The sequence below is a fragment of the Primulina eburnea genome, chromosome 14, assembly GCF_022965805.1.
Source record: "Primulina eburnea isolate SZY01 chromosome 14, ASM2296580v1, whole genome shotgun sequence".
Taxonomy (NCBI): Eukaryota; Viridiplantae; Streptophyta; class Magnoliopsida; order Lamiales; family Gesneriaceae; genus Primulina; species Primulina eburnea.
Genome location: NC_133114.1, coordinates 32,004,798 through 32,032,737, shown reverse-complemented (window position 1 = coordinate 32,032,737; position 27,940 = coordinate 32,004,798). Strand labels below are relative to the sequence as shown.

Here is a 27,940-nt window from a genome sequence, read left to right as displayed (position 1 = left end):
TTATAGGCCCTGTGAAACTAATGGATATACATGCATAGAAGGTATATTCATATCTACGATAGAGGTACAAAACGGAACAATATTTTTTTGGTTGATATACGTGTCCAAATTAAAAGGGTATCTTTGGCATCCATTGGAAAAAAAAAATTGAGGATAAAGAAAGAAAAAGAAAGAGAGAGAGGAATCAATCAATTAATAAATTAATTGAATGATTTTTTTATTAAAAAAAAAGAGAGAGAAGAGAAAGGTAATTAAAGAGAAAATACGAAGAAAAGGTGTGAATTGGAGTCTTGTACGAGAAGGCTTAATTTAGAAAACGATCAACCTTCTATCATTGCATTCTCACACCCAAAGAATTCGATTCCTTTTACTTTTCATGTAAATTAAACCCCTTTCTTCTTGCTCCATCCGACCGGGTTTAGAACCGGACCTTGATTGATTAATTCAATTTACAGAGGCATACTGGATATAGTTGTCTCACTTTTGTTCAAATTTTAAAGATAATGCAAATTTAGTAGTTTGAATTATAAATTTTTGGGATTAAATACGATAAAAAAAATTCGAGTTGTAATCGACCGAGTCGGGGCGCATATGAGAGTCAAGTTGCATGAGTTTGTATGGATATCACCATGACTTGAACTCTCAAAAGAAATAGCTTGAATTGTCTTTTAGGATATATAACATAACTAAGTTCTTAAAATTGGAGATTATTAAGTATAAAAACAAGTTATATGTGCCCATATTAGTTGAAGAAACATTACCAATCTAACATCATACCATATATTAACATATTGATGCAATGCAATATGAATAGATTTGTGAGTGCATGTGATAGATTTTAGAAGCAATTCATATTAATTTTGTTTGCGGAGATCGACCTAACCCATTGTGGGTGATCGAGCTACGTACGATCTACGCACTCGATCACGAGCTGGCTATACCCAAGGCAAGGGCAAGGGCAAGGGACTTGGTTCACCCCCTGTGGCCGTACGTACTAGTTAATCTTTGGTTCCTTCCTGCCCACTTGAGTAAAGCTGGTAGCAAAAGAAGATTCCCATACCTTGATCCGCTCCTTTAATTTGGTATTCTTTTACGAGAACATGTTTTGGTCCTTTAAACTAGATTCGTCATTCTTGGATTTCTGTGCTCTTAATTTAATTAGAATCGTGGAATTTGCGCTAAGATATTCCCTTTTTATATTTTATTCTTTCGCACTTGAACAAATATTCCCTTTTTCTCTCTTAATCCACTTTAGTGTAGAGGAATTATGCAACTTTTTAAAGTTGCATAATTTAAAAAGAAGGTTTGGATTGATGCTTAACTCCATCTTGAATATCTCCTTGCTCATTTATCGCATTTAACGGATTTATTTATTTTTCACGGTCGGTGAAAAAAAAGTATATATATTAATGAAATATATGCTTATTTTTTTTAAAAAAAAATAAAAGAACCGAATTTAAGATTTGAATTTGCTTCCGTATCCCATTCCATTTGTCTGAAATCCCGCTGCGCTGTGACAAAGTTTGAACCATTTCTAATCGATTAAAGAATGTGCGCGCATATGCTCCATATATATGAACCCCTAACTAATGAATTTGAGTATTTCTAATTAACTTTTTAAAAAAGTTCAGTATTCCTAAATGATATTATTAATTTTCTCTTATATATTGCTTTACGTACGAAAAAACATTTCGCAAAAATAATGAGATCGACACAACTACCATATATATATATATATATACAGTTTTGTTATCCTGCACACCCACCGTGCACACCTCCGTGAGCATCTATGAGGTGTCACTCACCTATTGGATGTGATGGAATATAGAAAAATTGCATATCCAATGGGTGAGTGACACCTCATAGGTGCTCACGGAAGTGTGCACGGTGGGTGTGCAGGATAACAAAACTGTATATATATATATATATATATATATATATATATATATATATATATATATATATATATATGGTAGTTGTGTCGATCTCATTATTTTTGCGAAATGTTTTTTCGTACGTAAAGGCTTAATATTTTTGCGAAATATTTTTTATATATATATATAAAGGCTTAATCAATAAAGTAGCAGTGAAATGTAAAGAGTCAAAAAATTTGAAAAGAAGAAGAAGGCAAAAAAAAAAAAAGGAAGTTTAAGAGTTTAAAATTGAGGTGCTAAAGCAATGAAATAAGAGAGTTAAGGTTCTTTTCCGGACCCCTGAGATTCTCTTAGTCTTTTGCCTTTGCTCTTTGCAACAGGTTTTCTCTTTTATGCTTTTTTTTTTCTCTTTTTTCTAATTGCATTCTGTTGTTTCCAAAACTCTGCTTTATTCTCCCTCCAACTCAAACCCTATATTTTTAAAAGCACCATTCCCATTTGCTCTGATATCCTTCTTTCTCCAATTCACTTCCTTCCTTTCCCATATTCGTTTCTGTTGAATTTTCACAAGCCAAAGATTTTCATGTTACATGCAGCACCTGAAATGATGACACCATCTTCAGAACTAAGCTTTGACTACAAACCCTACATGCAGCCAACTCAAAAACTTGAAGAGTTTTTGGCTCGTCTAGAAGAAGAAAGGCTCAAGATCGATGCTTTCAAGCGGGAGCTTCCTCTTTGCATGCAACTACTCAACAATGGTATATGGTTTCTTTAAAATCACGAATCTGTGTTTTTAATATATATATTAATTCAAGTTCTATATTTGGTTTGTTTTGGAGTAAAATGGGTTTATATATAATGATTCAGCTATGGAGGCGTCGAGGCAACAGTTACAGTTGCAGAGATCAATGAATGAAGGAGGAAGACCGGTGTTGGAAGAATTCATTCCACTGAAGAATACAAGTTCGGAAATTACAACTGATCAGAATAATAATTCCGCGGATAAGGCAAACTGGATGACATCTGCACAGCTTTGGAATCAAGAAAGTGAAACCAGGACTCCGTCTCCCAAAGAAAATAATGATCATATGAAGATAGCTTTGAATGGGAAGCAAAGGGTCATTAATGGAGGAGCTTTTGTTCCTTTTTCATCCAAAGATAGAAACTTCACGCCATTTCCAGAATTAGCCCTTGCTTCCTCCGTATCACAGAAAGAAGAGATGGAGTTAGATGCTACAAAGAATTCATTAGAATCAAATTCCAGGAGAGAGAACGTAAATATTATTTCAGGTGCGGAGAAAGATCAAGTTCACGAGGCAGCAAATTCAACGAGCCAAGCTCAGAGAAAGGCTAGGAGATGCTGGTCACCAGACTTGCACAGGCGTTTTGTCAATGCACTTCAGATGTTGGGTGGTTCACAATGTACTGTTCAATTGTTTTTCATGCTTTCATCTACTTCAAATGAAACTTACTCAAAATTTCAGATGAATAACAACGAAGATGAAACGTGTCTATGGCTTAAAATATGTTGAGCATATATAATTTCACTGTCAAATATTATACAGCAATCATTACACCGCATTTGCATGCGTCAGCTTTAAATCTCTTATATATATTGTCATTATTCACCTTTCTAATTTATTATCTTCTCTGTTGTCACAGTGGCTACTCCTAAACAAATAAAAGAACTGATGAAGGTTGATGGTTTGACCAATGATGAAGTTAAAAGTCATTTGCAGGCAAATCTTTGTCTCCTTAATCTCTCTCTATCACTCACGCACACAAAAACATGAAAACCTCATTTACGAATTTCTCAATCACCCAAGCACGAATGTCACTTGATTATGCCATGGAAATTAACATAATATATTTAACCATTATGGTCTCTGCTTATCCTTATCGATCTATTTGAAATCAGAAATATAGACTCCACACAAGAAGACCGAGTCCTAACTCGCAATCCACCCCGGCGACACCGCAAGTGGTGGTCCTAGGCGGCATATGGGTCCCACCGGAATACGCAGCAGCGGCAGCAGCACACGGGGCCCCACAAGCCACCGCCTTGTATGGGACACACACGAACACTGCTCATCATGTATCTCCTGTTTTCTGTTCCGCCGCACCACAAGTGGCGCATGAAATCTACCCCGCGATAGCAGCACCCCCTCAGCCGCCTAATCACCAGATCCACCATCACCACCAGCTACACCTCTACAACAAGCCTCCAGAAAACAACTCCCCAGATTCAGACGTCCAAGGTGGCGGCGGAGACCAGTCCGAGAGCATAGAAGATGGTAAGTCAGAGAGCGGCAGCTGGAAGGCTGACAGCGGCGGGGAAAATGGTGGAGATATCAGGAAAAGGCCGGAAGGTGAAGAAAGCAACGCGAGTGTTGTGATGAGTCTGAAATTCTGAATTTTTTATTGATGTTATAACCTAGGACGAGGATTGAAAATTAGCGTAGGGTTGTTTTTGTATTTGTATTTGTTGAGGTTCATAAAATTGGGGTACGTGAAATGTGTCTCTTTGAAACATGCACATGCGTGCAACCCTGCTTTTAATTCATAAAAAAAGAAGTTGTTTGTCTCACTCTTACTCTCCAACTCAAAATTTTCTAGTAATCTTTAGTACTAATAATTTATTGCTAAATTCCCTACTAATTTGTGTTGGATTAAATGTATTGGGTTGTGAAGTTTATGGACTTTCCATGTTAGTGAATGGAAATTTGGAAATATAGGTTTGTCCCTCATCGGAAAAATAAAATAGTATAGATAAGTTTATATTGTGTTATACTTTATGGAGGTGTAACAATGATTTGTTAAAAGACTCTCTCACGCACACGTCGGCGTGGGGGTGTAAATCATGAGCTCGATTTGAACTCTGGAAAAAGCTTGACACTTTGTGTGCCAGCGTACGAGCCCAGACTGGGTGTGTCGAATGTCGGACCGATCAAAGTAAAAATATCCTAGCAGTCTATATCATCTTTTGTTATTTTTTTTGGTTGAGACCTTTCATATATATGCCTTGACTTCTGGTGTTTCATCTGCCCAACCGTTGGTGCTTTGTGTGCCTTCTTTATGGCAACCTTTGGTATTTTTTCGGTGGAGACATTTCACATGCCCTGACTTTTGGTGCTTCGTGTGCCCAACCATTGGTGCTTCGTGTGCCTTCTTTATGACAACCTTTGACTTTTTGCATGGCTGAGATTGATATGTATAAATAGGGGATGTGCCAAGGCAGAAAAGACACACCAAAATCCTCTGTGTTCTGCTTCTGCTCGTTTTGCTGCACTTTTGCTCGTTCTGATGTCTTTCTGCTCTTACTCCGTTCACTTATAAAGTTCAAATACTGTTTAGTTCGCTAGCATAGTGATTTGTGCGACATTACTGCTGGTCTGTCCGTTGTATCCTGGGAAATAGACGTCCGCTGCAACCTCGAAGCACATAGCGGAGAGAGCGAATCTGTTTGAAGGAAACTGCACACGCTACAGGCCTCGGTTTGGTTTTGATATCCTTTGCACAATATTCTTACTGTAAATATCACACTTATTTTAGTTACTGCTTCATCTTTAGAAGTTTGTCTATACGCTACTGTTATTAGCATTTTATCTAACAATTTGTTCATTTTTGTGTTTTGATACATTAAGTTGTCATTGTTTTGTAAGCGCTTATTTTTTATTTATTGTCATTTTGGTGAAATTGCTAATATGACCAAAATACGGTTGACATGATTTCAAAAATTGATGACATATCAATTATCATATCAATGATTTGACCAAAAAAGTCGGAAAAAAAAATCAGTATACCAAAAATAAAATTTGAAAAATTAATTAACAAAATCTAAAATTGAGAAAATTACTAAGAAGGAAAAATTATTCTCTCTTATTGGTTTGACCATTAATCATGGTTTTTGGTTTCAATCTTAAATTCTATGAGTCCACCCATTAGCCTATACAATAAAATAAGGCCTCAAAGCCCAAACTTATCCATTTTTGAATGGAAAAACCCGTTTAGTTTCATGAATCATACCTATATTCCTGTATTGGGTAATCACTTAATTGGCTAGAAAAGAACACATGTTGCCATAGATCAAGCATTAATGCAACATGGCATATTCACTTGTGAATAGTAAACAAAATCTTCATGATCTCGTAAGATTTGGGACCAACTGGATCAATGTATCACATCAAATTTATGAACAAAGGTCACATGATTCATAGAATCCTTTAATTTTGAACCGGGTTGCTTCTTTCAACCATACAATATTGATGTACCTAGTCTGCCCGACTAGATAGATGCATCCGCATTTTCCAAAGTCAGATTAAAAATAGTCAATAATTGAGCACATACATATATGGTGGGCACTACTTACTATGATAAGTACTTCGATTTTGCACCTCCTTGAAGCTCAGACATGTCGCAACCTTCGAATACACATATACATACTAGTCGTTAATGCATACGTGTCGAGAGCATAATATTAAATATGAAAATATCTACAAACATGATAAATATTAAATAATTTGTATAGAAGAAATTATTGAATAGAGAAAATCAGAGATAATGAAAGTGATAAAGGATATTTATAGAAGGTTTCATCGATACACTACGGAGGAGTTTCATTTTAGTCAAAAATTGTGTGAGATAGTCTTACGTGTCGTATTTTGTGAGACAGATCTATTATTTGGATCATCCATGAGAAAATATTACTTTTTATGCTAAGGGTATTACTTTTTATTGTGAATATTAGTAGGATTGACATGTCTCTCAAATAAAGATTTGTGAGTAGGGGTGGGAAAAAATATTGAAATACCGAAAAATCGTACCGAAAAATACTGAAATTACCGAAAATTTCGGTATCGGTACGGAATTATTTTTTTTTCGGTACCGAAATACCGAAAATAAATTTTTTTATTATTTTTTAAAAAATTTAAGTTCGATATACCGAAAAAAATTTCGGTGTCGGTACGATACCTGGTATGAAATTTTTTCATATCGAAAATTCGGTACCGAATTTTCGGTATCGATATCGGTATGGAAAAATTCCATACCGGTATTTACGGTATGGTATACGATATCATAGTTCGATATGGTATACCGTACCATATCTACTCATATTCGTGAGACCGTCTCACAAGAGACCTAATCTTAATTTAATACAAGATTTTATGGCACACACATTGCCTCTGTTTAAATTAAGTTAATAGTATATGTTGAGTTTATGTAATGTATTTTTATTCAAAAGTATTTTTTTAGTGATGGTATTCTATATCAAAATTTTATTTAATTACTTATAATTCTAATAGATATGGAAAAATCAGAACTATTTGCGTCTTGATAGATATTGCTTTGTTTTAAAATTCGATATTATATTTCGAATAAATTATTATTTGAATACATATTTATATCATTTTGCCATCAAGTAATAAAATTTGGATACTCGGGATCAACCTGAAAAAATTATATTTAATAAACCCTTAACAAAATGCCAAAAAACAACAGTTCTGGATTTGGTGGTTATAAAATTTGAGAAAGATAATAAGTTTTTTTAAAAAAAAATTGATCAAGATACATTAAAGAATTATATATGATCTTTGTATCCTAGATTGAATATTAGGCGCAAATTTTATATAATCGAATTCATTACTTCTCTACGACTCATTTACTTAGAAATAAATCTCTATTTTTAAATTAATACATTTATTTCTAATTAAATGATATCATTAATGCAAATAGAATTAAAAAATAAAAATGATTATTATGTTAAAACTTTTCCCAAATCAGAAATTTTATAAATATTACAAGAATTCATCCACTTTTGAATTTATGATATAGAACTTGTGGATCGAATTCAGGTCAAGCTCCCAACAACTTTCATTATGCTTGGAACCTTCTCACTTGTTTCTTGCCTAAAAACGTTTTTTAATTAAATCGATAATTGAGACTAATTAAGACATCCAACCAATGAATATTTGTCCATGATAAGTCAAAAGAAATTTAAAGGAGACTGAGAGTGGACCAGCCGGCTCACCCTCCTCAGTCTTCTTCGAGTTATGGATCTTGTAAAAGGGTGATGCTCTTCTTCTATTGATAAAGAATTTTGATTTTCTGGGAAGTTTCATCGTCTGTTATCTTTATTTTTAGGTACAAATATATTTTTTAACATAAAAACTTGTGTGAGACAGATATCTTATTTGAGTCATCCATGAAAAATTATTATTTTTTATGCTAAGAGTGTTACTTTTTATTGTGTATATATCGATAGGGTTAACTCGTCTCATTGATAAAGATTCGTGAGACCGTCTCACAAAATACATACTCATTTTTTAAACTTACTGATTAATAAATCTATAAATTTTAATATTAAATATTTTTTTCCCAAATAAAATTTATGAGTGAAAATCCTAAGTTATAAAATTCATTTCAAGTTCAAGTCCAGTTCACATTTTCTGTGGCGTGGTTAAGTTCTTCAGACCATCTCCATGACTCAACCGTACGTTATTATTTACCCTAGATTCGAGTATTGATTGCCACAGTGTGCACTTAGTGTAGATTGCGCTAAACTTTTGTTTAAAAAAATTATAATAATATCATGTAAGTTTATAAGAAAGTAAATTAAAATATAGGTATAGTAGATTAAATATAAATTATTATTAGTGTTAGGGTGTTATAAATAAGAAATTTTAATACTTTAATTGTTTAATTATTAATATTCAGTTTAAATTTAATATATATGTATTTTATTAAATTTATAAGTACCGTTAAGTCAATTACGATATAATTTAACTATAAAGTAATAAAGAAAATTTTGAGGATATTGTTTTTAGAGCTAATGAGTTGGAGATTATTTATTTGATGCAAAAAAAAAAAACCATTATATTGAAATTAATATCGAATCAAAATAGACTAATAAGTCGAAGATTTTAGTTATAATTTTCCTGAATAACGAATGTTATAAAAAAAATTGGCCATATGACATGATGTATTATGATATTTTGAGTTAAATATTCTTTCAAACAACTTTGCATTTGGAAAAATATGTAATTTTAAATTGATTGATTTATTCTCAGAAGTGAAATATGAATTCCTTCATGTATAAAAATGTTATATTAGATGGTCTAATAATTAAAAAAACAAAAAAAAAAACAATTTTGGGTATCCGGAATAGGGTGTGATCAAAGGGACTGGAAGGAAAAATGATAAATCAATTTGATGCTAAAAATAATTTATACGACTCGAAAGGGTGCGACTGCAATTTAATTTAAATTTACTATGAACTTAATCCACTGGAATATAAATAAAATATAAAAAAAGACACTAAAATTTCAACCTTCCATACCTAACTCCAATAAAAACAATAGTAGGACCCTTTATGTATTTACAAGCCCTTTAACGCGAAACAGTGATCTATTTGATTTATTATTTACGACATGAGACCGTCTCACTGATTATGTGAGACGGGTCGATCCTACTCATTCTCATAATAAAAAGTAATATTTTTAATATAAAAAGTAATACTTTTTAATTAGTGACCCAAATAATAGATCCGTCTCACAAATACGACCCGTGAGACCGTTTCATACAAGTTTTTACTATTATTTATTATATATGCTTGTGAAGAAAATTTGATAAATATGTAATATTTTTAAATTTATTTTGATAAATGCATAATTTTGAGTCCACTTGACACCATATGTGGGACCCATAATTAGAAAATCCAGCGAATGTGAACCATATTCGACTTCAAATGACCCATTTTGTACGTATGTAATCATCAGTTGCCGACGACTTCGGTTGACTTATCATCTTCTCCCACTTGCCTTAAAAACGGCTTTCCCACAAGCTTCCTCGAAAATAAATTTAAATTTAAATCTAATTATATATATATAACTCACGGGCCAATTCATCAAGAAACTATCAGTGAACTACCATGATGAACACCACAGCTTTGAATCTATTGCTTCCGTGTGTTTTCTTGATTCTATGCCTTCCTTTTCAAGGATTTTGCTTGGAAACAGATACAATACTAGCTGGTGTTTCCATCAAAGATCCTGGTACCATTGTATCTGCTGGCAAGGTCTTCAAATTGGGATTTTTCACCCCTCCCAACTCCAATAATCGATACCTGGCAGTTTTCTACACTGTTTCTGAAGAAACCACGATATGGATCGCCAACAGAGATAATCCTCTTAAAGATTCTTCCGGGTCTGTATCCATTGCCAGAGATGGGAATCTTCTACTCACCAATGGCGCCAATGAGACAATCTGGTCGACCAATGTCACAACTCCTATGAATACCAGTGCTCAAATTCAGGACACTGGGAATCTTGTTCTAAAAGAAATTCTTACTGGAAACATAATATGGGAATCTTTTTCGTATCCTTCAGACGTTTTCCTGCCGACGTTGAAGATAATTGACAACACGATTACTGGAAATAAGGTGGTCGTATCGTCCTGGAAAAGTGGGTCCGACCCTCAAGTGGGGAACTTCACGGCAGGGCTGGAAGCTTTAAACATCCCACAGATTTTCACCTGGAATAACGGCCGCCCCCACTGGAGGAGTGGCCCCTGGAACGGGCAAATTCTTATAGGAGTGCAGGATATGTATTCTCCGTACCTCGACGGATTCAGTGTGGTGGATAATCATTCAGGGCTCTTCTACTTCACGGCGCCTCTTCAGGCAAATATATTGATGAAAATCGACCTGAATTCTTCTGGGAGTTTGGTGCAGAGACTGTGGGATGATCAGAAGAAGAGCTGGGATATAACGTGGTTGGCTCCACAAAATGTATGTGATGTTTATGGAACATGTGGTCCTTTTGGTAGCTGCAACGTTAAAAAATCTCCGATCTGTTCTTGTTTGAGAGGGTTTGAGCCCAAGAACAAGGACGAATGGGCGAGAGGGAATTGGACGAATGGTTGTGTAAGAATCAGTCAATTACAGTGTGATCAAAGCAATAATTCCACTGTCAAGGGAGGAAATGCAGACGGGTTTTTGATGCTTCAGTTTATGAAGGTACCAGATTTTGCTGTAAAATTTTCATCGAGCCAGGTGGATGAATGTCGGGTTAGATGCTTGAGTGAGTGTTCATGCATCGCATATGCGCACGATCCGAGTCCGACTATCGGTTGCATGTTTTGGAGTGAGAATTTGGTCGATATTCAGGAGTTTGCTGGTGTTGGTGTTGATCTTTACATTCGTCTAGCGAAATCAGAATTAGGTATACTCGGAACCAATTTGCCTTTCGTTTTTCACATGAAGTTGTTCTAGTTTCACCAGCATGTTTCGAATTGTTAGTTTCACTTTATTGAGCAGTTTTTCCTTATTTCCTGCAGATCACAAGAAAAAGAAGAATATGTTGATAATAATTCCGATAGTTGTGGCAGTAGTAATCATATCCATTATGATTTTCATCGCTTGGTTCTGTATATTCAAGAAAAAAGGTAACAAAGAAACAAGTATTCACGTGTATTGATATTTTTGCGTCACTTGCATAATGCGCATGTGCATAAACGTCATCAGGAGAGAAGACGAAAGACCCAAAGACAGCTGAGGCGGTGCAAGCATTTCCATCAGATCCTGCATCAATCGTGCTCAAAGATGAATCAGAAAAAGTCAATATCGAAGAGCTGCCACTTTTCACATTTGAGACACTGGCCAATGCAACAGATCAATTCCAAGAGGACAATGCGCTAGGAAAGGGTGGTTTTGGTACCGTTTACAAGGTAGAAGCTTTCTTACTTCGCGCTACCGTTGTTGCTTGCTTGAATTACATAAAGTAACAAGCGCTGAAAAATTGTGATTTTTCTCAGGGAAAACTGGAAAATGGGAAAGAAATAGCAGTTAAGAGACTTTCAGCAGCCTCAGGACAGGGAATGGAAGAATTCATGAATGAAGTAGTCGTGATTTCTAAACTACAACATAGAAATCTTGTGAGGTTGGTGGGATGTTGTGTGGAGAAAGAAGAGAAGATGTTGATATACGAATACATGCCTAATAAAAGCTTGGATGTGTGTCTCTTTGGTCTGTTTCAAGTTCAAAAGCAAACTGGTTTTTATTTTCTTCATTTGAAAAGAATTTTCATTTTAGCATGAAGTTGATTTTTATGTCATGTTTTTTGTATAGATCCTAAGCATCCATCGCAACAGATTCTAAATTGGAAGAAGCGTTTTGATATCATCGAAGGTATTGGTCGAGGTATCCTGTATCTTCACAGGGATTCTAGACTCAGGATTATCCACCGAGATCTTAAGCCCAGTAACGTGTTGCTTGATGAGGATTGGAATCCTAAAATTTCAGACTTTGGCATGGCAAGAATTTTCGGAGGCAACCAAGATCAAGCCAACACAGCAAGAGTTGTAGGGACATAGTGAGTTAATTTTCCAGTCAACTCGTTTTTATTCACGTATATAATGTACGTCTTTACGCGATACAATATGATATATTATAATTATTTTGCAGTGGATACATGGCACCTGAGTATGCAATGGAAGGCAGATTTTCTGAGAAATCTGATGTCTACAGCTTTGGTGTGCTGATGTTAGAGATTATAAGCGGAAAAAAGAACACACACTATTACAATGAAGAATGGTCTTTGAGCCTTTTGGGATGCGTAAGCCATTTCTCAATTTATAAAGAAATACGTGTAAAAACAGGATCCATCGCATTTTAATTTGTCCGTCATAACATTTCAGGCCTGGAAATTGTGGAGTGAAGATAATGGTCTGGCATTTGCGGAACAAACTATAGTGAGTTCAAATTTCCAAGGAGATATCGTTAGATCCATCCACATCGCCCTGTTGTGTGTTCAAGAATTTCCTACAGACAGGCCTACAATTCAAACTGTTCTGGCAATGCTCAGCCGGGAAATCATGGACCTGCCCGCGCCGGAGCAGCCAGTTTTTGCAGAGAAATGGAACCGTTTCCATGTCGGTACAACTCAACCGACGATTCAAACCGGATACTCGGGCAACGGGGTCACACTCACAGTGCTGGACGGTCGATGAATATCGTGAAAATATTTTGACTAGTCTTCTACATGGTTATGGTATACTACGCTTTTTTTCTCATAAATAGTGTGATGTTTAGCGAAAATGTATTGATGCAAATTATTAATATATAAATGAGTTTTTGTTTTCTGAAATTTCACAAAATCTAGACCTCTATTCTACTGATTTGTTAAATGAAACATGAAACCATACTTGATTTTTATTATTTATTTTTTTGGATCAAAACCATGTTGATTTTGACATTATATATTAGCATGAAAATTCATATCAGATATTTTCACGACCTAATTTTATAAGATATATATTTTATTTAATATCTTATATTTTATTTAATTTGTTTATTAAAAAATATTATTTTTTATTCTTTACGAAAAAAAAAGAGACTTTCACCTTTGTTACCTAACTAGCCAGACTTCTCCAACTCCCTGTCTGCTCACAGAGCCTACCCCACCAAAAGGCAATCAGGAAAAAATAGAAAAAGAGAGAAATTGACCATAAACAATGGGCTTGAATTTCAACCACTTACAAAAATTATTATTTGAGTTTAATCACACAAGATTGAATTTAGTTCAATACAATTAAAATCACATTTGAAATACCCAGATCATACTGAAGAACACTGACATGTTAAACGTTTTGGTCGATTTTCTAACAAAATTTATTTTCTGTCATGTCTCGGGACGGGAGTTGGTGGACACGACGTTGCTCTCAAATTTACATTCGAAAAAAACAAGCCTCGGAAGTACAAAATTCAGAAATCAGTCTTTTATTCATAATGTTCATTGTCTGATACAACTCTAAGAACAAATGTTTTATCGCGGAAATGTAAACATAACATCATTTTAACGGATACAGCGGAAAAATAATTTAGAACAGCTTTCTTCACCAGCTCAAGAATTGAGTCTGCTCTTTCTCTTCTAACAAATCTTCCTCGTTCTTATCTGAGATGAGTTTGGTGGGTGAGTGATATGGTTGTCACTCAGTAAGCGGGGTCGAGAATAACTCCCAATTTTCAAAACCATTTTTAAACAGAAACAATAATACGAATGATATACAGAAATTCTTATTTTCAGAACAGAAATCAGTATTCAGAAATCAGAAATCTGTTTTCAGTAATCAGAAATTTATCAAGTGAGCACTGAGTACATTCGTGAATTTCATGGTTAAACTGATATCAGTCCCCTATATGTTCTCTCCTCTAAGGGGTGAGGCCAGTAATCAGTAATGTGAGGCCCGGGGCCAAAGAGGGCGGGGGGTGATCGCCGGTGCCATGAGGTTGCACGGACAATGAGCGGCTCTTGGCAGAATTCTAGGTGGAGGGAACATGAATGAACCAATCACACATCGGAATGAGAGGGGTTCCGAGACTGTTCAATGTAATGGACTGTACAGTTAAAGATGGCTTAAAATATTTGATATGTACTACTAATATCACGAAGTTGCATCTTCTTTTTGGTAGCTCATCACATAAGAACTCCAAAGTTAAGTGTGCTTGACTTGAGGCAATTCTGGGATGAGTGACCTCCTGAGAAGTTTCCTAGGGTGCATGTGAGTGAAGACATAAGCACGCTGGAAAGACTCGTCTTGGTACAGTGAGGATAGTCGTCGAATCTGGAGCGTTATAGTTGGTATCAGAGCCGACCTCTCTTAGTATGGTGTGGTTCGGGGACGAACCAAGCGGAAGCTGTGGGGATGTGAGTCCCGGGGTAGAAGAGGGCGGGGGGTGATTGCTGGTGCCATGAGGTTGCACGGACAACGAGCGGCTCCTGGCAGACTTCTAGGTGGAGAGAACATGAATGAACCGATCCCACACCGGAATGAGAGGGGTTCCGAGACTGTTCAATGTAATGGACTGTACAGTTGAAGATGACTTAAAAGATTTGATATGTACTATTCATATCACGAAGGTGCATCTTCTTTTCGGTAGCTCATCACATAAGAACTCCAAAGTTAAGTGTGCTTGGCTTGGGGCAATTCTGAGATGGGTGACCTACTGAGAAGTTTCCTAGGGTGCATGTGAGTGAGGACATAAGCATGTTGGAAAGACTCGTCTTGGTACAGTGAGGATAGTCGTCGAATCTGGGGCGTTACAAGTAATAAGTAATCAGTAATGTTCAGAATATATATTCCTACCAATGGTTCACTAAGTTTCAGTGCTTCAAAAATCAGATATCGGAAATCAAACATACAGAAACTTTGCTTTAAAACATAAATCAACAAACTGAATTCAAGATATTTATACATAAGCCCACTTACTGTAATTTGCTTAAAGAATTTCGGTTGAAGTCTGGAAATCTTCTTGCATCGCTACTGGATTTTACAGCTTCGAAAAATGCACTCTCTTAGCTCTAATTTCAAGTGATAACTCAAGATTTTAGTAACAATAATTTCAGAGATTGAGTGTGCTATTTATAGGCCAAAATCTGACTGTTAGTCTTCCAATTAATGATCATAATATGCCATTAACAGCCTTTATTCCATGTTAAATCCTTCAGTTACAAGTCCTGAGCAGAATCAGTAGTTATCTGCTTAAATCTCGCAACTGAACTCTTCTGCTGCTGGATTCTGTCTGCTAGATTTTGTCGGTTGTAAAATAACATATTCTGAAATATGAGTTGCTGCTGATTGTTAGCTTCTGTTGAAATTTGCTAGCTGCTGCTACCGTTGAAATTTCAGGTTATCACATTTTCTATAGTTGGTATATCTATAATTCAACAGCTTAATCAAAATATGAGCCTTTATTTACCGTTGGTCACGAAACTACTTTTAATACACGTGTTTGACCAATGATGAAGTTAAAAGTCCTTTGCAGGCAAATCTTTGTCTCCTCAATCTCTCTCTATCACTCAAGCACACAAAAACATGAAAAACCCCATTTACGAATTTCTCTACCACCCAAGTACGAACGTCACTTGATTATGCCATGGAAAGTAACATAATATATTTAACCTTTATGGTCTCTGCTTATCCTTATCGATCTATTTGAAATCAGAAATATAGACTCCACAAAAGAAGACCGAGTCCTAACTCGCAATCTACCCCGGCGACACCGCAAGTGGTGGTCCTAGGCGGCATATGGATCCCACCGGAATACGCAGCTGCGGCAGCAGCACACGGAGCCGCACAAGTCGCCGCGTTGTATGGGACACACACGAACACTGCTCATCACGGGTTAATGAGATCCTACCCATGTGGGCATTGCTCCCATGAGAAGATGGATGACCAAGATCTTGCCAAACATACAATTTCAAAAAAAAATTGTGGGTCCTACATATGCATGGACAAATCTTGATCATCCATCCTATCATGGGGGCAATGCCCACATAGGTAGGATGAAATAAACCCTCATCACGTATCTCCTGTTTTCTGTTCCGCCGCACCACAAGTGGCGCATGAAATCTACCCCGCGATAGCAGCACCCTCTCAGCCGCCTAACCACCAGATCCACCATCACCACCAGTTACACCTCTACAACAAGCCTCCAGGAAACAACTCCCCAGATTCAGACGTCCAAGGTGGCGCCGGAGACCAATCCGAGAGCATAGAAGATGGTAAGTCAGAGAGTGGCAGCTGGAAGGCTGGCAGCGGCGGGGAAAATGGTGGAGAGATCAGGAAAAAGCCGGAAGGTGAAGAAAGCAACGCGAGTGTTGTGATGAGTCTGAAATTCTGAAACTTTTTATTGATGTTATAACCCTGGGACGAGGATTGAAAATTAGCTTATGTTTGTTTTTGTACTTGTTGAGGTTCATAAAATTAGGATGTGATTGGTTGAATCGATTAAATAATGATAGATTAATAATCAAATATTTATCGTTAAAATTTTAAGTTGTTTTAATAATCATTTTGACTCGTTTTAAGATCCAATTTTATGGATAACTATTTGATGAATAAAATTGGATCTTAAATCGGGTCAAAATGATTATTAAAACATCTTAAAATTTTAACGATAAATATTTCACTATTAATCTATCCTTATTTAATCCACTCAACCAAACACACCCTTAGAGTTCGTGAAATGTGTCTCTTTGATTAATTCGGAAGAAAGAATTTGTTTGTCTCAGTTTTACTCTCCAACTCAAAATTTTCGACTAATCTCTATTACTAATAATTTGTTGCGAAAGAGTTTTTCCCCCACTAATTTGTTCATTTTTGTGTTTTGATCGATTAAGTTTTCAAAATTTTGTTTTTGACAGTTAGTTTTAATTGTCATTATTTTAGTCCAATAGTTGATAGGACCAAAATCGACATTGACATGATAATTACCATATTAATGATTGGACCAAAAAAGTTGAAAAAAATCAGTGTACGAATAATAAATTTTGAAAAATCAATTAACCAATCCAAAATTGAAAAAGCTAGTAACAAGGAAAAATTATTTTCCCATATTGATTTGACCGTTAATCATGGTTTTTGGTTTCAATCTTAAATTCTTGAAAGCGTAATTAAGTACTTATTATGAGTCCGCCCTTTAGCCTATACAATACAATAAGGCCATTTGACTCCCCAAAGCCCAAAATTAATCCTTTATTGAATGGCAAAGCCCGTATAGTTTCATGAATCATACATATATTCTTGTATTGGGTAATCACTATGGCTAGAAAAGAATCAAGCATTAATGCAACATGACATATATTCACTTGTGAATAGTAACAAAATCTTCATCATCTCGTAAAATTTGGGACCAACTGGGTCAATAGATCACATCAAAGTTATGAACAAAGGTCACATTGATTCATAGAATCCTTTAATTTTGAACTGGGTTTCTTCTTTCAACCATACAGTATTAATGTACCTAGTCTGCCCGACTAGATAGATGCATCCGCATTTTCCAAAGTCAGAGTAAAAATAGTCAATAATTGAGCACATACGTATATAGTGGGCACTACTTACTATGATAGGTACTTGGATTTTGCACCTCCTTGAAGCTGAGACGTGTCGAAAACTTCGAATACACATACACATACTAGTCGTTAGTGCATACAAGTCGTGAGCATATTATTAATTATGAAAATATCTACAAATATGATAAATAAATATTAAATAATTTGTATTGAATAAATTATTGAATATAGACAAGCTCAAATTTTATATTATAATCGAATTCATTACTTATCCACGACTGATTCACTTTGAAATAAATCTTTATTTTGAAATTATTACGTTTATTTCTAAAACCAAATCTTAAATTTCCATCGATACTTAAAATCCCAAGTGAAAATCCTCGGTTATAAAATTCATTTCAAGTTCAAGTCCAGTTCACCTTTTTTGTGGCGTGGTTAAGCTCTTCAACCGTTATTATTTACCCTAGATTCGAGTATTGATTGCCACAGTGTGCACCTAGTGTAGATTTGCGCTAAACACTTTTTTTTAAAAAAAAAAATTAATGATATCATGTAAGTTTATAAGCAAGTAAATTAAAATATAGGTATAGTAGATTAAATATAAATTTATTATTAGTATTAGGGTGTTATAAATAAGAAATTTGAATACTTTAATTGTTTAATTATTAATATTCAGTTTAAATTTAATATTATGTATTTTATTAAATTTATAATTACAATTAAGTTAATTATGAAATAATTTAACTATAAAGCAATAAAAAAAATTTCGAGAATATTCTTTTTAGAGTTAATGAGTTGGAGATTTGTTATACTATACATTTAATGTAAAAAATTCAATTATACTGAAATTAATATTGAATCAAAATAGGGTAATAAATCGAGGATTTTAGTTAATTTCATCAATAGGGAAAGTTATAAAATTGGCCAAATGACATAATGTATTATGATATTTTGAGTGAAATATTCTTTCAAACAACTTTGCATTTGAAAAAAATATGTAATTTAAAATTGATTTATTTAATCTCAGAAGTGGAATATGAATTCCTTCATGAATAAATGTTGAATTAGATGGTCTAATAATTAAAAACAAAAACAAAAACAAAAAACAATTTTGGTTATCCGGAATAGGGTGTGATCAAAGGGAGTGGAAGAAAAAATGCTAAATCATTTTGATGTTAAAAATAATTTATACGACTCGAAAGGGTCAAAGAGCAATTTAATTTAAATTTAATATGAAATAATCCACTGAAATATAAATAATAAATAAAATATAAAAAAAAGCCAATTTCCACCTTCCATATCTAACCCGTTGGGGGAAAAGTTATGACCATTTATTTATGTATTTACAAGCGCTAAACAGTTATCTACTTGATTTATTATTTACTATTTATTATATCTTCTTGTGAAGAAAATTCGATAAATATGTAATATTTTAAATTTATTCTGATAAATGCATAATTTTAAGTCCAATTATGTGGGACCCATAATTTGAAAATCCAGCGAATGTGAACCATCTTCGACTTCAAATTACCCATTTTGCACGTATTTAACTTAGCGTGTTAATCCATCGGTTCGGTTCGATTCGATTTTTTATTTTTGATTTTGGTTTTTTCGGTTTTACAAATATATAATCCGATATCCGAACCATTTTTTTCGGTTCGGTTCAGTTCGGTTTTCTACCGAAATGGTTCAGCCGGTCGGTTATTTCGATTTTGATATAATTATTTAAATTAATAAGATAAATATATTGTAAAATATAATATGTTATCTTTTTACCTGATTTCTTAGTAAAACATTAAATATAAAATCTAAATGAATTAGATATACAACGATCAACTAAATATTATTCAAAATATTTCATCGTTCACTCCGATCATCTCAAAAAATATAAAATAAAAATAAAATTATTAATTTAATGAAATTTCGTTTTTTTCGGTCGATTCGGTTTTAACATATATAATCCGAAATCGAAATAAATAAATTTCAATTTTAACATTTATATTCGAATTATAAAATTCGATTTCCGTTTCAATTTAACGTTTGGTCATTTCGATTTTTTCCATTTTATCTCAAGTTTGAACATCAGTACATCAGTTGCCGACGACTTCAGTGACTTATAATCTTCTCCCACTTTCCTTAAAAACGGCTTTCCCACAAGCTTCCTCGAAAATAAATTTAAATTTCAATCTAATTATATAGATATAACTCACGGGCCAATTCATCAAGAAACTATAAGTGAACTACCATGATGAACACCACAGCTTTGAATCTATTGCTTCCGTGTGTTTTCTTGATTCTATGCCTTCCTCTTCAAGGATTTTGCTTGGAAACAGATACAATACCAGCCGGTGTTTCCATCAAAGATCCTGGTACCATTGTATCTGCTGGCAAGGTCTTCAAATTGGGATTCTTCACCCCTCCCAACTCCAATAATCGATACCTGGCAGTTTTCTACACTGTTTCTGAAGAAACCACGATATGGATCGCCAACAGAGATAATCCTCTCAAAGATTCTTCCGGGTCTGTATCCATTGCCAAAGATGGGAATCTTCTACTCACCAATGGCGCCAATGAGACAATCTGGTCGACCAATGTCACAACTCCTATGAATACCAGTGCTCAAATTCAGGACACTGGGAATCTTGTTCTAAAAGAAATTCTTACTGGAAACATAATATGGGAATCTTTTTCGTATCCTTCAGACGTTGGCCTGCCGACGTTGAAGATAATTGACAACACGATTACTGGAAATAAGGTGGTCCTGTCGTCCTGGAAAAGTGGGTCCGACCCTCAAGTGGGGAACTTCACGGCGGGGCTGGAAGCTTTAAACATCCCACAGCTTTTCACCTGGAATAACGGCCGCCCCCACTGGAGGAGTGGCCCCTGGAACGGGCAAATTCTTATAGGAGTGCAGGATATGTATTCTCCGTACCTCGACGAATTCAGTGTGGTGGATAATCATTCAGGGCTCTTCTACTGCACGTCGCCTCTTCAGGCAAATATATTGACGAAAATCGACCTGAATTCTTCTGGGAGTCTGGTGCAGAGACTGTGGGATGATCAGAAGAAGAGCTGGGATATAACGTGGTTGGCTCCACAAAATGTATGTGATGTTTATGGAACATGTGGTCCTTTTGGTAGCTGCAACGTTAAAAAATCTCCGATCTGTTCTTGTTTGAGAGGGTTTGAGCCCAAGAACAAGGACGAATGGGCGAGAGGGAATTGGACGAATGGTTGTGTAAGAATCAGTCAATTACAGTGTGATCAAAGCAATAATTCCAGTGTCGAGGGAGGAAATGCAGACGGGTTTTTGATGCTTCAGTTTATGAAGGTACCAGATTTTGCTGTAAAATTTTCATCGAGCCAGGTGGATGAATGTCGGGTTAGATGCTTGAGTGAGTGTTCATGCATCGCATATGCACACGATCCGAGTCCGACTATCGGTTGCATGTTTTGGAGTGAGAGTTTGGTCGATATTCAGGAGTTTGCTGGTGTTGGTGTTGATCTTTACATTCGTCTAGCGAAATCAGAATTAGGTATACTCGGAACCAATTTGCCTTTCATTTTTCACATGAAGTTGTTCTAGTTTCACCAGCATGTTTCGAATTGTTAGTTTCACTTGATTGAGCAGTTTTTCCTTATTTCCTGCAGATCACAAGAAAAGGAAGAATATGTTGATAATAATTCTGACAGTTGTGGCAGTAGTGACCATATCCATTATGATTTTCATCGCTTGGTTCTGTATATTCAAGAAAAAAGGTAACAAAGAAACAAGTATACACGTGTACTGATATTTTTGCGTCACTTGCATAATGCGCTTGTGCATAAACATCATCAGGAGGGAAGACGAAAGACCCAAAGATATTTAAGGCGGTGCAAGCATTTCCATCAGATCCTGCATCAATCGTGCTCAAAGATGAATCAGAAAAAGTCAATATCGAAGAGCTGCCACTTTTCACATTTAAGACACTGGCCAATGCAACAGATAAATTCCAAGAGGACAATGCGCTAGGAAAGGGTGGTTTTGGTACCGTTTACAAGGTAGAAGCTTTCTTACTTTGCGCTACCGTTGTTGCTTGCTTGAATTACATAAAGTAACTAGTGCTGAAATTGTGATATTTTCTCAGGGAAAACTGGGAAATGGGAAAGAAATAGCAGTTAAGAGGCTTTCAGCAACCTCAGGACAGGGAATGGAAGAATTCATGAATGAAGTAGTCGTGATTTCTAAACTACAACATAGAAATCTTGTGAGGTTGGTGGGATGTTGTGTGGAGAAAGAAGAGAAGATGCTGATATACGAATACATGCCTAATAAAAGCTTGGATGCGTGTCTTTTCGGTCAGTTTCTTCAAGTTCAAAAACAATTCTGGTTTTTATTTTCTTCATTTGCAGCAGAATTTTCATTTTAGCATGAAGTTGATTTTTATGTCATGTTGTTTGTATAGATCCTAAGCATCCATCGCAACAGATTCTAAATTGGAAGAAGCGTTTTGATATCATCGAAGGTATTGGTCGAGGTATCCTGTATCTTCACAGGGACTCTAGACTCAAGATTATCCACCGAGATCTTAAGCCCAGTAACGTGTTGCTTGATGAGGATTGGAATCCGAAAATTTCAGACTTTGGCATGGCAAGAATTTTCGGAGGCAACCAAGATCAAGCCAACACAGCAAGAGTTGTAGGGACATAGTGAGTGAATTTTCCAATCAACTCGTTTTTATTCACGTATATAATGTATGTCTTTACGCGATACAATATGATATATTATAATTATTTTGCAGTGGATTCATGGCACCTGAGTATGCAATGGAAGGCAGATTTTCTGAGAAATCTGATGTCTACAGCTTTGGTGTGCTGATGTTAGAGATTATAAGCGGAAAAAAGAACACACACTATTACAATGAAGAATGGTCTTTGAGCCTTTTGGGATGCGTAAGCCATTTCTCAATTTATCAAGAAATACGTGTAAAAACAGGATCCATCGCATTTTAATTTGTCCATCATAACATTTCAGGCCTGGAAATTGTGGAGTGAAGATAATGGTCTGGCATTTGCGGAACAAACTATAGTGAGTTCAAATTTCCAGGGAGATATCGTTAGATCCATCCACATCGCCCTGTTGTGTGTTCAAGAATTTCCTACAGACAGGCCTACAATTCAAACTGTTCTGGCAATGCTCAGACAGGAAATCGTGGACCTGCCAGCGCCGGAGCAGCCAGTTTTTGCAGAGAAATGGAACCGTTTCCATGTCGGTACAACTCAACCGACGATTCAAACCGGATACTCGGGCAACGAGGTCACACTCACAGTGCTGGACGGTCGATGAATATCGTGAAAATATTATGACTAGTCTTCTACATGGTTATGGTATACTACGATTTTCTCATAAATAATGTGATGTGTTAGCGAAAATGTGTTGATGCAAATTATTAATATATAAATGAGTTTATGTTTTCTGAAATTTCACAAAATCTAGACCTCTATTCTGCTAATTTGTTAAATGAAACATGAAACCATGCTTGATTTTTATTATTTATTTTTTTGGATCAAATCCATGTTCATTTTGACACGATTTATTAGCATGTAAACTAGACGGTTTCACGAATCAATTTTGTGAGATATATATTTTATTTAGTTCACTCATAAAAAAAATTTTATTTTCTTATTTTCAATATATATATATATATATATATATATATATATATATATATATATATATATATGATTTACTTGTTTTATAAATAAAAATATATGAGATTGTTACCCAATTGGCAAGACTTCTCCAAGTCCCAGTCTGCTCACAGAGCTTACCCCGCCAAAAAGCAATCAGGAAAAATTAGAAAAAGAGAGATATTGACTATAAACAATGGGGTTGATTTTCAACGACTTAAAAAAAGTATTATTTGAGTTTAATCACACAAAATAGAATTTAGTTTAATAAAATTAAAATCATACGAAATATCTAGATCATTACACTGACATGTTAAACGTATTTTCCAACAAATTGAATTTAGTCCAATAAAATTAAAATCATATTCGAAATATCCAGATTATTACACTGACATGTTAAACGTATTTTCCAAAAAAATTGAATTTAGTTCAATAAAATTAAAATCATATTCGAAATATTCAGATCATAACACTGACATGTTAAACGTATTTTCCAACAAAATTTACTATATTCAATAGTTGGTATATCTATAATTCAACAGCTTAATCAAAATATGAGCCTTAATTTACCGTTGGTTATGAAACTATTTTTAATACACGTGTTTGGTAAGATGTATGATTAATGGTGTTTATTATTCAAAATGTTATTTACTTCATCTTAATAAAATGAATAGAAGTACGAGTTTAATGGAAAATAAATAAATAATTCGTCCGAAAATTAATATAATAATATAATTAAATTAAACTTAAGGGGCAATTAGCGACATTTCAAAACTAAAAGGGTGGAACCTAGATTTTCCCATAAACTCTAGTGACCGATCGTTTTCTCTTGAAAATTATGAGAGTCCAACCTGCTGGCTGGTGGCTCAAACTGGTTACTTTTTTGCGTCATCGTTTGTTCTCATTACCATTTTACAACTACTCGTATCCTGTTTTGTCTTGTTTTTTTTTTAAAAAAAATTCTTTCAGGTTTTCAACTATTTCCGCTGAGAAAATTGCTGCAAATGTACATGAAATTCAATCCAACTACGGCTAATGAACGGCGATTTTCTAAGCAACTGACAACTGATTGATTGAGGAAACAGACAATCGAATTCTTACTGGCAATAGCCATTTTTCATCACTCGATTATGATCTGGGCAAAAAGTTCTAAACTTTTTATTCTATTATGTGCGGCTACAGCTCTTTGTTCCATCTTTCCAAGATTTTGCGCTGGGCAACGAAGCAATTCATCCACCACTAGTTGCTCAACTTTTGGCACTTGTGGATCGTTTGGGTTCTGTAATTCACAAAGCTCGCCTATCTGCAGTTGCTTGCAAGGTTTTGTGCCGAGTAATACCGAAGAATGGGATGCTGGGAATTGGACAAATGGGTGCATGAGACGGATCCATCTGAAATGTGAAGAGAATAATGGCACAAGTAATGGGATGAGAGAAGATGGGTTTTTGAAGCTTCAAAGGCTGAAAATTCCGGGATATTCAGACCGATGGTTTGGCCCAGAAAATGAGTGTGGAGGTCGATGCTTGAGTAATTGTTCTTGTATAGCCTATGGGTTTGATGTTGGTATTGGCTGTATGTTCTGGAGAGGAACCTTGATGGATATCCAGAAATTCCCAGCTGGGTCAGCCTCCTCGGGTTCGGATCTTTATATCCGCCTGGCAATTTCAGAACTAGGTAAACATTTCTGGGTTTCTTTGATGATGTCCTTTTTGTGTCTCGCGTGTATTTTATCTGCTAATATGAATGTTTTCTTGACGCTTCTATATGTCCTGTTATGCGTCTTGTTCTTGCCCCCTGGTTTCTGTCTCAAAATAAGTTGGTTCTTCTCTACGGGAATGCGTATTTCTAGATTAAGCTCTTATCTGTACTTTGTTAAAGCTCGCTTCATTTGTTGGCCTATCGCGTTTGTGATTTTATGGATTTTGTGCTGCAGATCAGAAGAAAGACAATAAAAAAAATTTCAAAATCATAATAGTTTTCGTTGTGGTTGGCTCGATAATGATGGCCATTTGCGCATACTTTTCTTGGAAATGGATGGCTAAGAAAAAAGGTAATTTTAGGACTACTAACCCGTGAATGAGGCATTATATTCCGCTTTCACTTGATATTTTCCTTTTGAAATAGGCAAGAAAACAAAACTTGAACTTGGAGAATCAAGCACATCGAATACAATTCAGTCTTCTATTAAAGATACAATGGATAAAGTTAATCTTGAAGAGTTACCATTGATTAAGTTTGAGGTGCTTGTAATTGCCACCGACAATTTCTCAGAGGCTAACAAGCTTGGGAAGGGTGGTTTTGGCCCTGTTTACAAGGTAACATTGTGGGCTTATCCATGTCATTTATCACATTTGTTGAATACCGCATTCTGAATCTTGTTGCAACTCTAGGGAAATTTGAATGATGGACGAGAAATCGCAGTTAAGAGACTTTCAAAAACATCGGGACAGGGAATGCAAGAATTTATGAATGAAGTGGTCTTGATTTCTAGACTTCAACATAGGAATCTTGTTCGACTGCTGGGATGCTGTGTGGAGAATAAAGAAACCATGCTTGTATATGAATACATGCCTAATAAAAGCTTGGACTTTTTCCTATTTGGTCAGTTGAATTTCTACCTTGTTTTCTGGTAGAGTTATTGTCTTTCACATTGTGATCTGATAATGAGAAATGGATTTGTGGAAGTTGAGATTTTAGTTCGAAGGGATGTTTTGAAATTGAAATAATTGTTTTCTCTCGGAATATTATTTGTATAGATGCATCACTCGATATCCTAGATTGGAGAAAACGTTTCAACATAATTGAAGGTATTGCTCGAGGTCTCCTTTATCTTCACAGGGATTCTAGATTGAAAATAATCCACAGAGACCTCAAGCCAAGTAACATATTGCTTGACCATGATTGGAATCCAAAGATTTCAGATTTCGGTATGGCCAGAATATTCGGCACTGCACAAGATCATGTCAGCACCGTAAGAGTTGTGGGAACTTAGTGAGTACATATTTATTCGACCCCTCCACAATTGAAGCATAAGCATCATGTAATTTTCTCTTAAGTAGTCATCCAATGCTACAAATAGCAAAAAATGTCCAACCGACGTCATTTTCTTGCAGTGGTTACATGGCTCCCGAGTACGCATTGGAGGGAAGATTTTCTGAAAAATCTGATGTTTTCAGCTTAGGAGTTCTGATACTAGAGATTGCTACCGGGAGAAGGAACTCAAGTTTCTACCATAACGAAGGCTCTTCGAATCTTTTGGGACATGTATGCCTTCTTAAAATTCTCCTATTCTATTAATCTGCTTGATATGGCGCTCCAAATGATCATTCTAATTATAAAATTTCCAGGTTTGGAAACATTGGAATGAAGATAATGCAGTGACTCTTATAGATCCAAGAATATCAAATCCAAGCTACCAGTCTGAGGTCATGAGATGTGTTCATATTGGATTGTTGTGTGTCCAAGAGCTTCCTAAAGATAGGCCATCTGTTTCATCTGTACTCTCATTTCTTAGCAGTGAAATTGTAAAGCTTCCTGAGCCAAACCAAGCCGCATTTGCGATTAAGCGCAAGCCTTCTTATGCGGGTACGAGTTCTTCTCAACAAAGCCAAAGGAGTAGTTGCTCCTTGAATAATGTTACTCTTACCATGGTTGATGGTAGATAACAGATCGATCATCATGACGATGATGAGGCTTGCTCATCAATGTAACACGGTGAATGCAATGTGAAATTTTTTGTCATAATTTAATTGTAAAATTGATTTGTTTTTCGTGTAAGACCACATATACTGTAGTTATTCCCAAGTTTTGGTGAGTATTGGAGAATAAGTGACGTTATTTATATATGGAAAGTGTCGTTATTTATCAATGGATAATATATATATAGACACACACATATAAAAGTATAATATTTTCCAATTGTGAACAGACATAATTACCCTTCACATGTTTTCTTCTTTTGATTATCAAGTAACATATGTACTAATTTCACACTTAATATATTAATTAATAATTAATATTAATTAACCATATTTCATGGTAATGGTTTTGGTTTTTTGACTTTCTACTCTTATCTTTTTTTCGTTATAATATTTAATTTTATCATATTTCATTTTATTTCATTTAAAAAAAATAATATTTCATTCTATGTACATATAAACGTTTGTGTTTTTGACTTTCTACCATTATCTTTTTTTTTATATAATATTTAAGTATGTCATATTTCATACTATTTCATTTTTAAAAAAAACAATATTTCATTCTATATACATATAAATGTGTGGATTTTTTCAATTGTAAATGAGTGTGAGAGAAATAAAGTTGAGTTATATTCATAATGAAATGACTCATTATAAAGTATATACATTTTTATAAAAACTTCAAAAAATTATATATATGAAAGACCCATGATAAGACACAAATGTCCTCCTTATTAATAAAAATCCAAAAACTCAATAAGGATATATATGTAAATTATTATGCATTCATCTACAAATATATTTTAATTTGACAAAAAATTCGAAAGTAAATTATATAAGTTCTTAA

At 35.0% G+C, this 27,940-nt stretch overlaps 3 protein-coding genes across 3 annotated transcripts; all 3 read left to right on the top strand.

Annotated features, from left to right (window-relative positions):
* The first annotated feature begins 2,239 nt into the window (after window positions 1-2,239).
* Window positions 2,240-4,464, top strand: LOC140811921 (myb family transcription factor EFM-like). The gene is made up of 4 exons (XM_073170045.1): window positions 2,240-2,635; window positions 2,745-3,299; window positions 3,540-3,616; window positions 3,796-4,464. The coding sequence occupies exons 1-4, from the start codon at window positions 2,458-2,460 to the stop codon at window positions 4,288-4,290; spliced, it is 1,305 nt and encodes a 434-aa protein (XP_073026146.1). The 5' UTR covers window positions 2,240-2,457; the 3' UTR covers window positions 4,291-4,464.
* Window positions 4,465-9,744: 5,280 nt separating this feature from the next.
* On the top strand, window positions 9,745-13,028 carry LOC140811486 (G-type lectin S-receptor-like serine/threonine-protein kinase At1g11300). The gene is made up of 7 exons (XM_073169394.1): window positions 9,745-11,095; window positions 11,211-11,318; window positions 11,398-11,600; window positions 11,688-11,898; window positions 12,001-12,244; window positions 12,337-12,487; window positions 12,570-13,028. The coding sequence occupies exons 1-7, from the start codon at window positions 9,805-9,807 to the stop codon at window positions 12,879-12,881; spliced, it is 2,520 nt and encodes an 839-aa protein (XP_073025495.1). The 5' UTR covers window positions 9,745-9,804; the 3' UTR covers window positions 12,882-13,028.
* Window positions 13,029-19,917: 6,889 nt separating this feature from the next.
* Window positions 19,918-27,060, top strand: LOC140811353 (G-type lectin S-receptor-like serine/threonine-protein kinase At1g11300). Its single transcript, XM_073169204.1, has 14 exons — window positions 19,918-21,261; window positions 21,377-21,484; window positions 21,564-21,766; window positions 21,853-22,063; window positions 22,171-22,414; window positions 22,507-22,657; window positions 22,740-23,050; window positions 24,474-25,069; window positions 25,329-25,445; window positions 25,520-25,710; window positions 25,786-25,996; window positions 26,152-26,386; window positions 26,509-26,659; window positions 26,743-27,060. Exons 1-14 carry the CDS (start codon window positions 19,971-19,973, stop codon window positions 27,058-27,060), a joined length of 4,338 nt encoding a protein of 1,445 aa, XP_073025305.1. The 5' UTR covers window positions 19,918-19,970.
* The last annotated feature ends 880 nt before the right edge of the window (window positions 27,061-27,940 follow it).

Bases quoted from the DNA above. Each gene is read 5' to 3' on its own strand.
- LOC140811921 (XM_073170045.1), top strand. From the start codon at position 2,458: ATGTTACATGCAGCACCTGAAATGATGACACCATCTTCAGAACTAAGC. The intron at 2,636-2,744 runs GTATATGGTTTC...ATAATGATTCAG, and splicing joins CATGCAACTACTCAACAATG to CTATGGAGGCGTCGAGGCAA. The intron at 3,300-3,539 runs GTACTGTTCAAT...CTGTTGTCACAG, and splicing joins GATGTTGGGTGGTTCACAAT to TGGCTACTCCTAAACAAATA.
- LOC140811486 (XM_073169394.1), top strand. From the start codon at position 9,805: ATGATGAACACCACAGCTTTGAATCTATTGCTTCCGTGTGTTTTCTTG. The intron at 11,601-11,687 runs GTAGAAGCTTTC...GATTTTTCTCAG, and splicing joins GTTTTGGTACCGTTTACAAG to GGAAAACTGGAAAATGGGAA. The intron at 12,245-12,336 runs GTGAGTTAATTT...ATTATTTTGCAG, and splicing joins GCAAGAGTTGTAGGGACATA to TGGATACATGGCACCTGAGT.
- LOC140811353 (XM_073169204.1), top strand. From the start codon at position 19,971: ATGATGAACACCACAGCTTTGAATCTATTGCTTCCGTGTGTTTTCTTG. The intron at 21,767-21,852 runs GTAGAAGCTTTC...ATATTTTCTCAG, and splicing joins GTTTTGGTACCGTTTACAAG to GGAAAACTGGGAAATGGGAA. The intron at 25,711-25,785 runs GTAACATTGTGG...TTGCAACTCTAG, and splicing joins GTTTTGGCCCTGTTTACAAG to GGAAATTTGAATGATGGACG.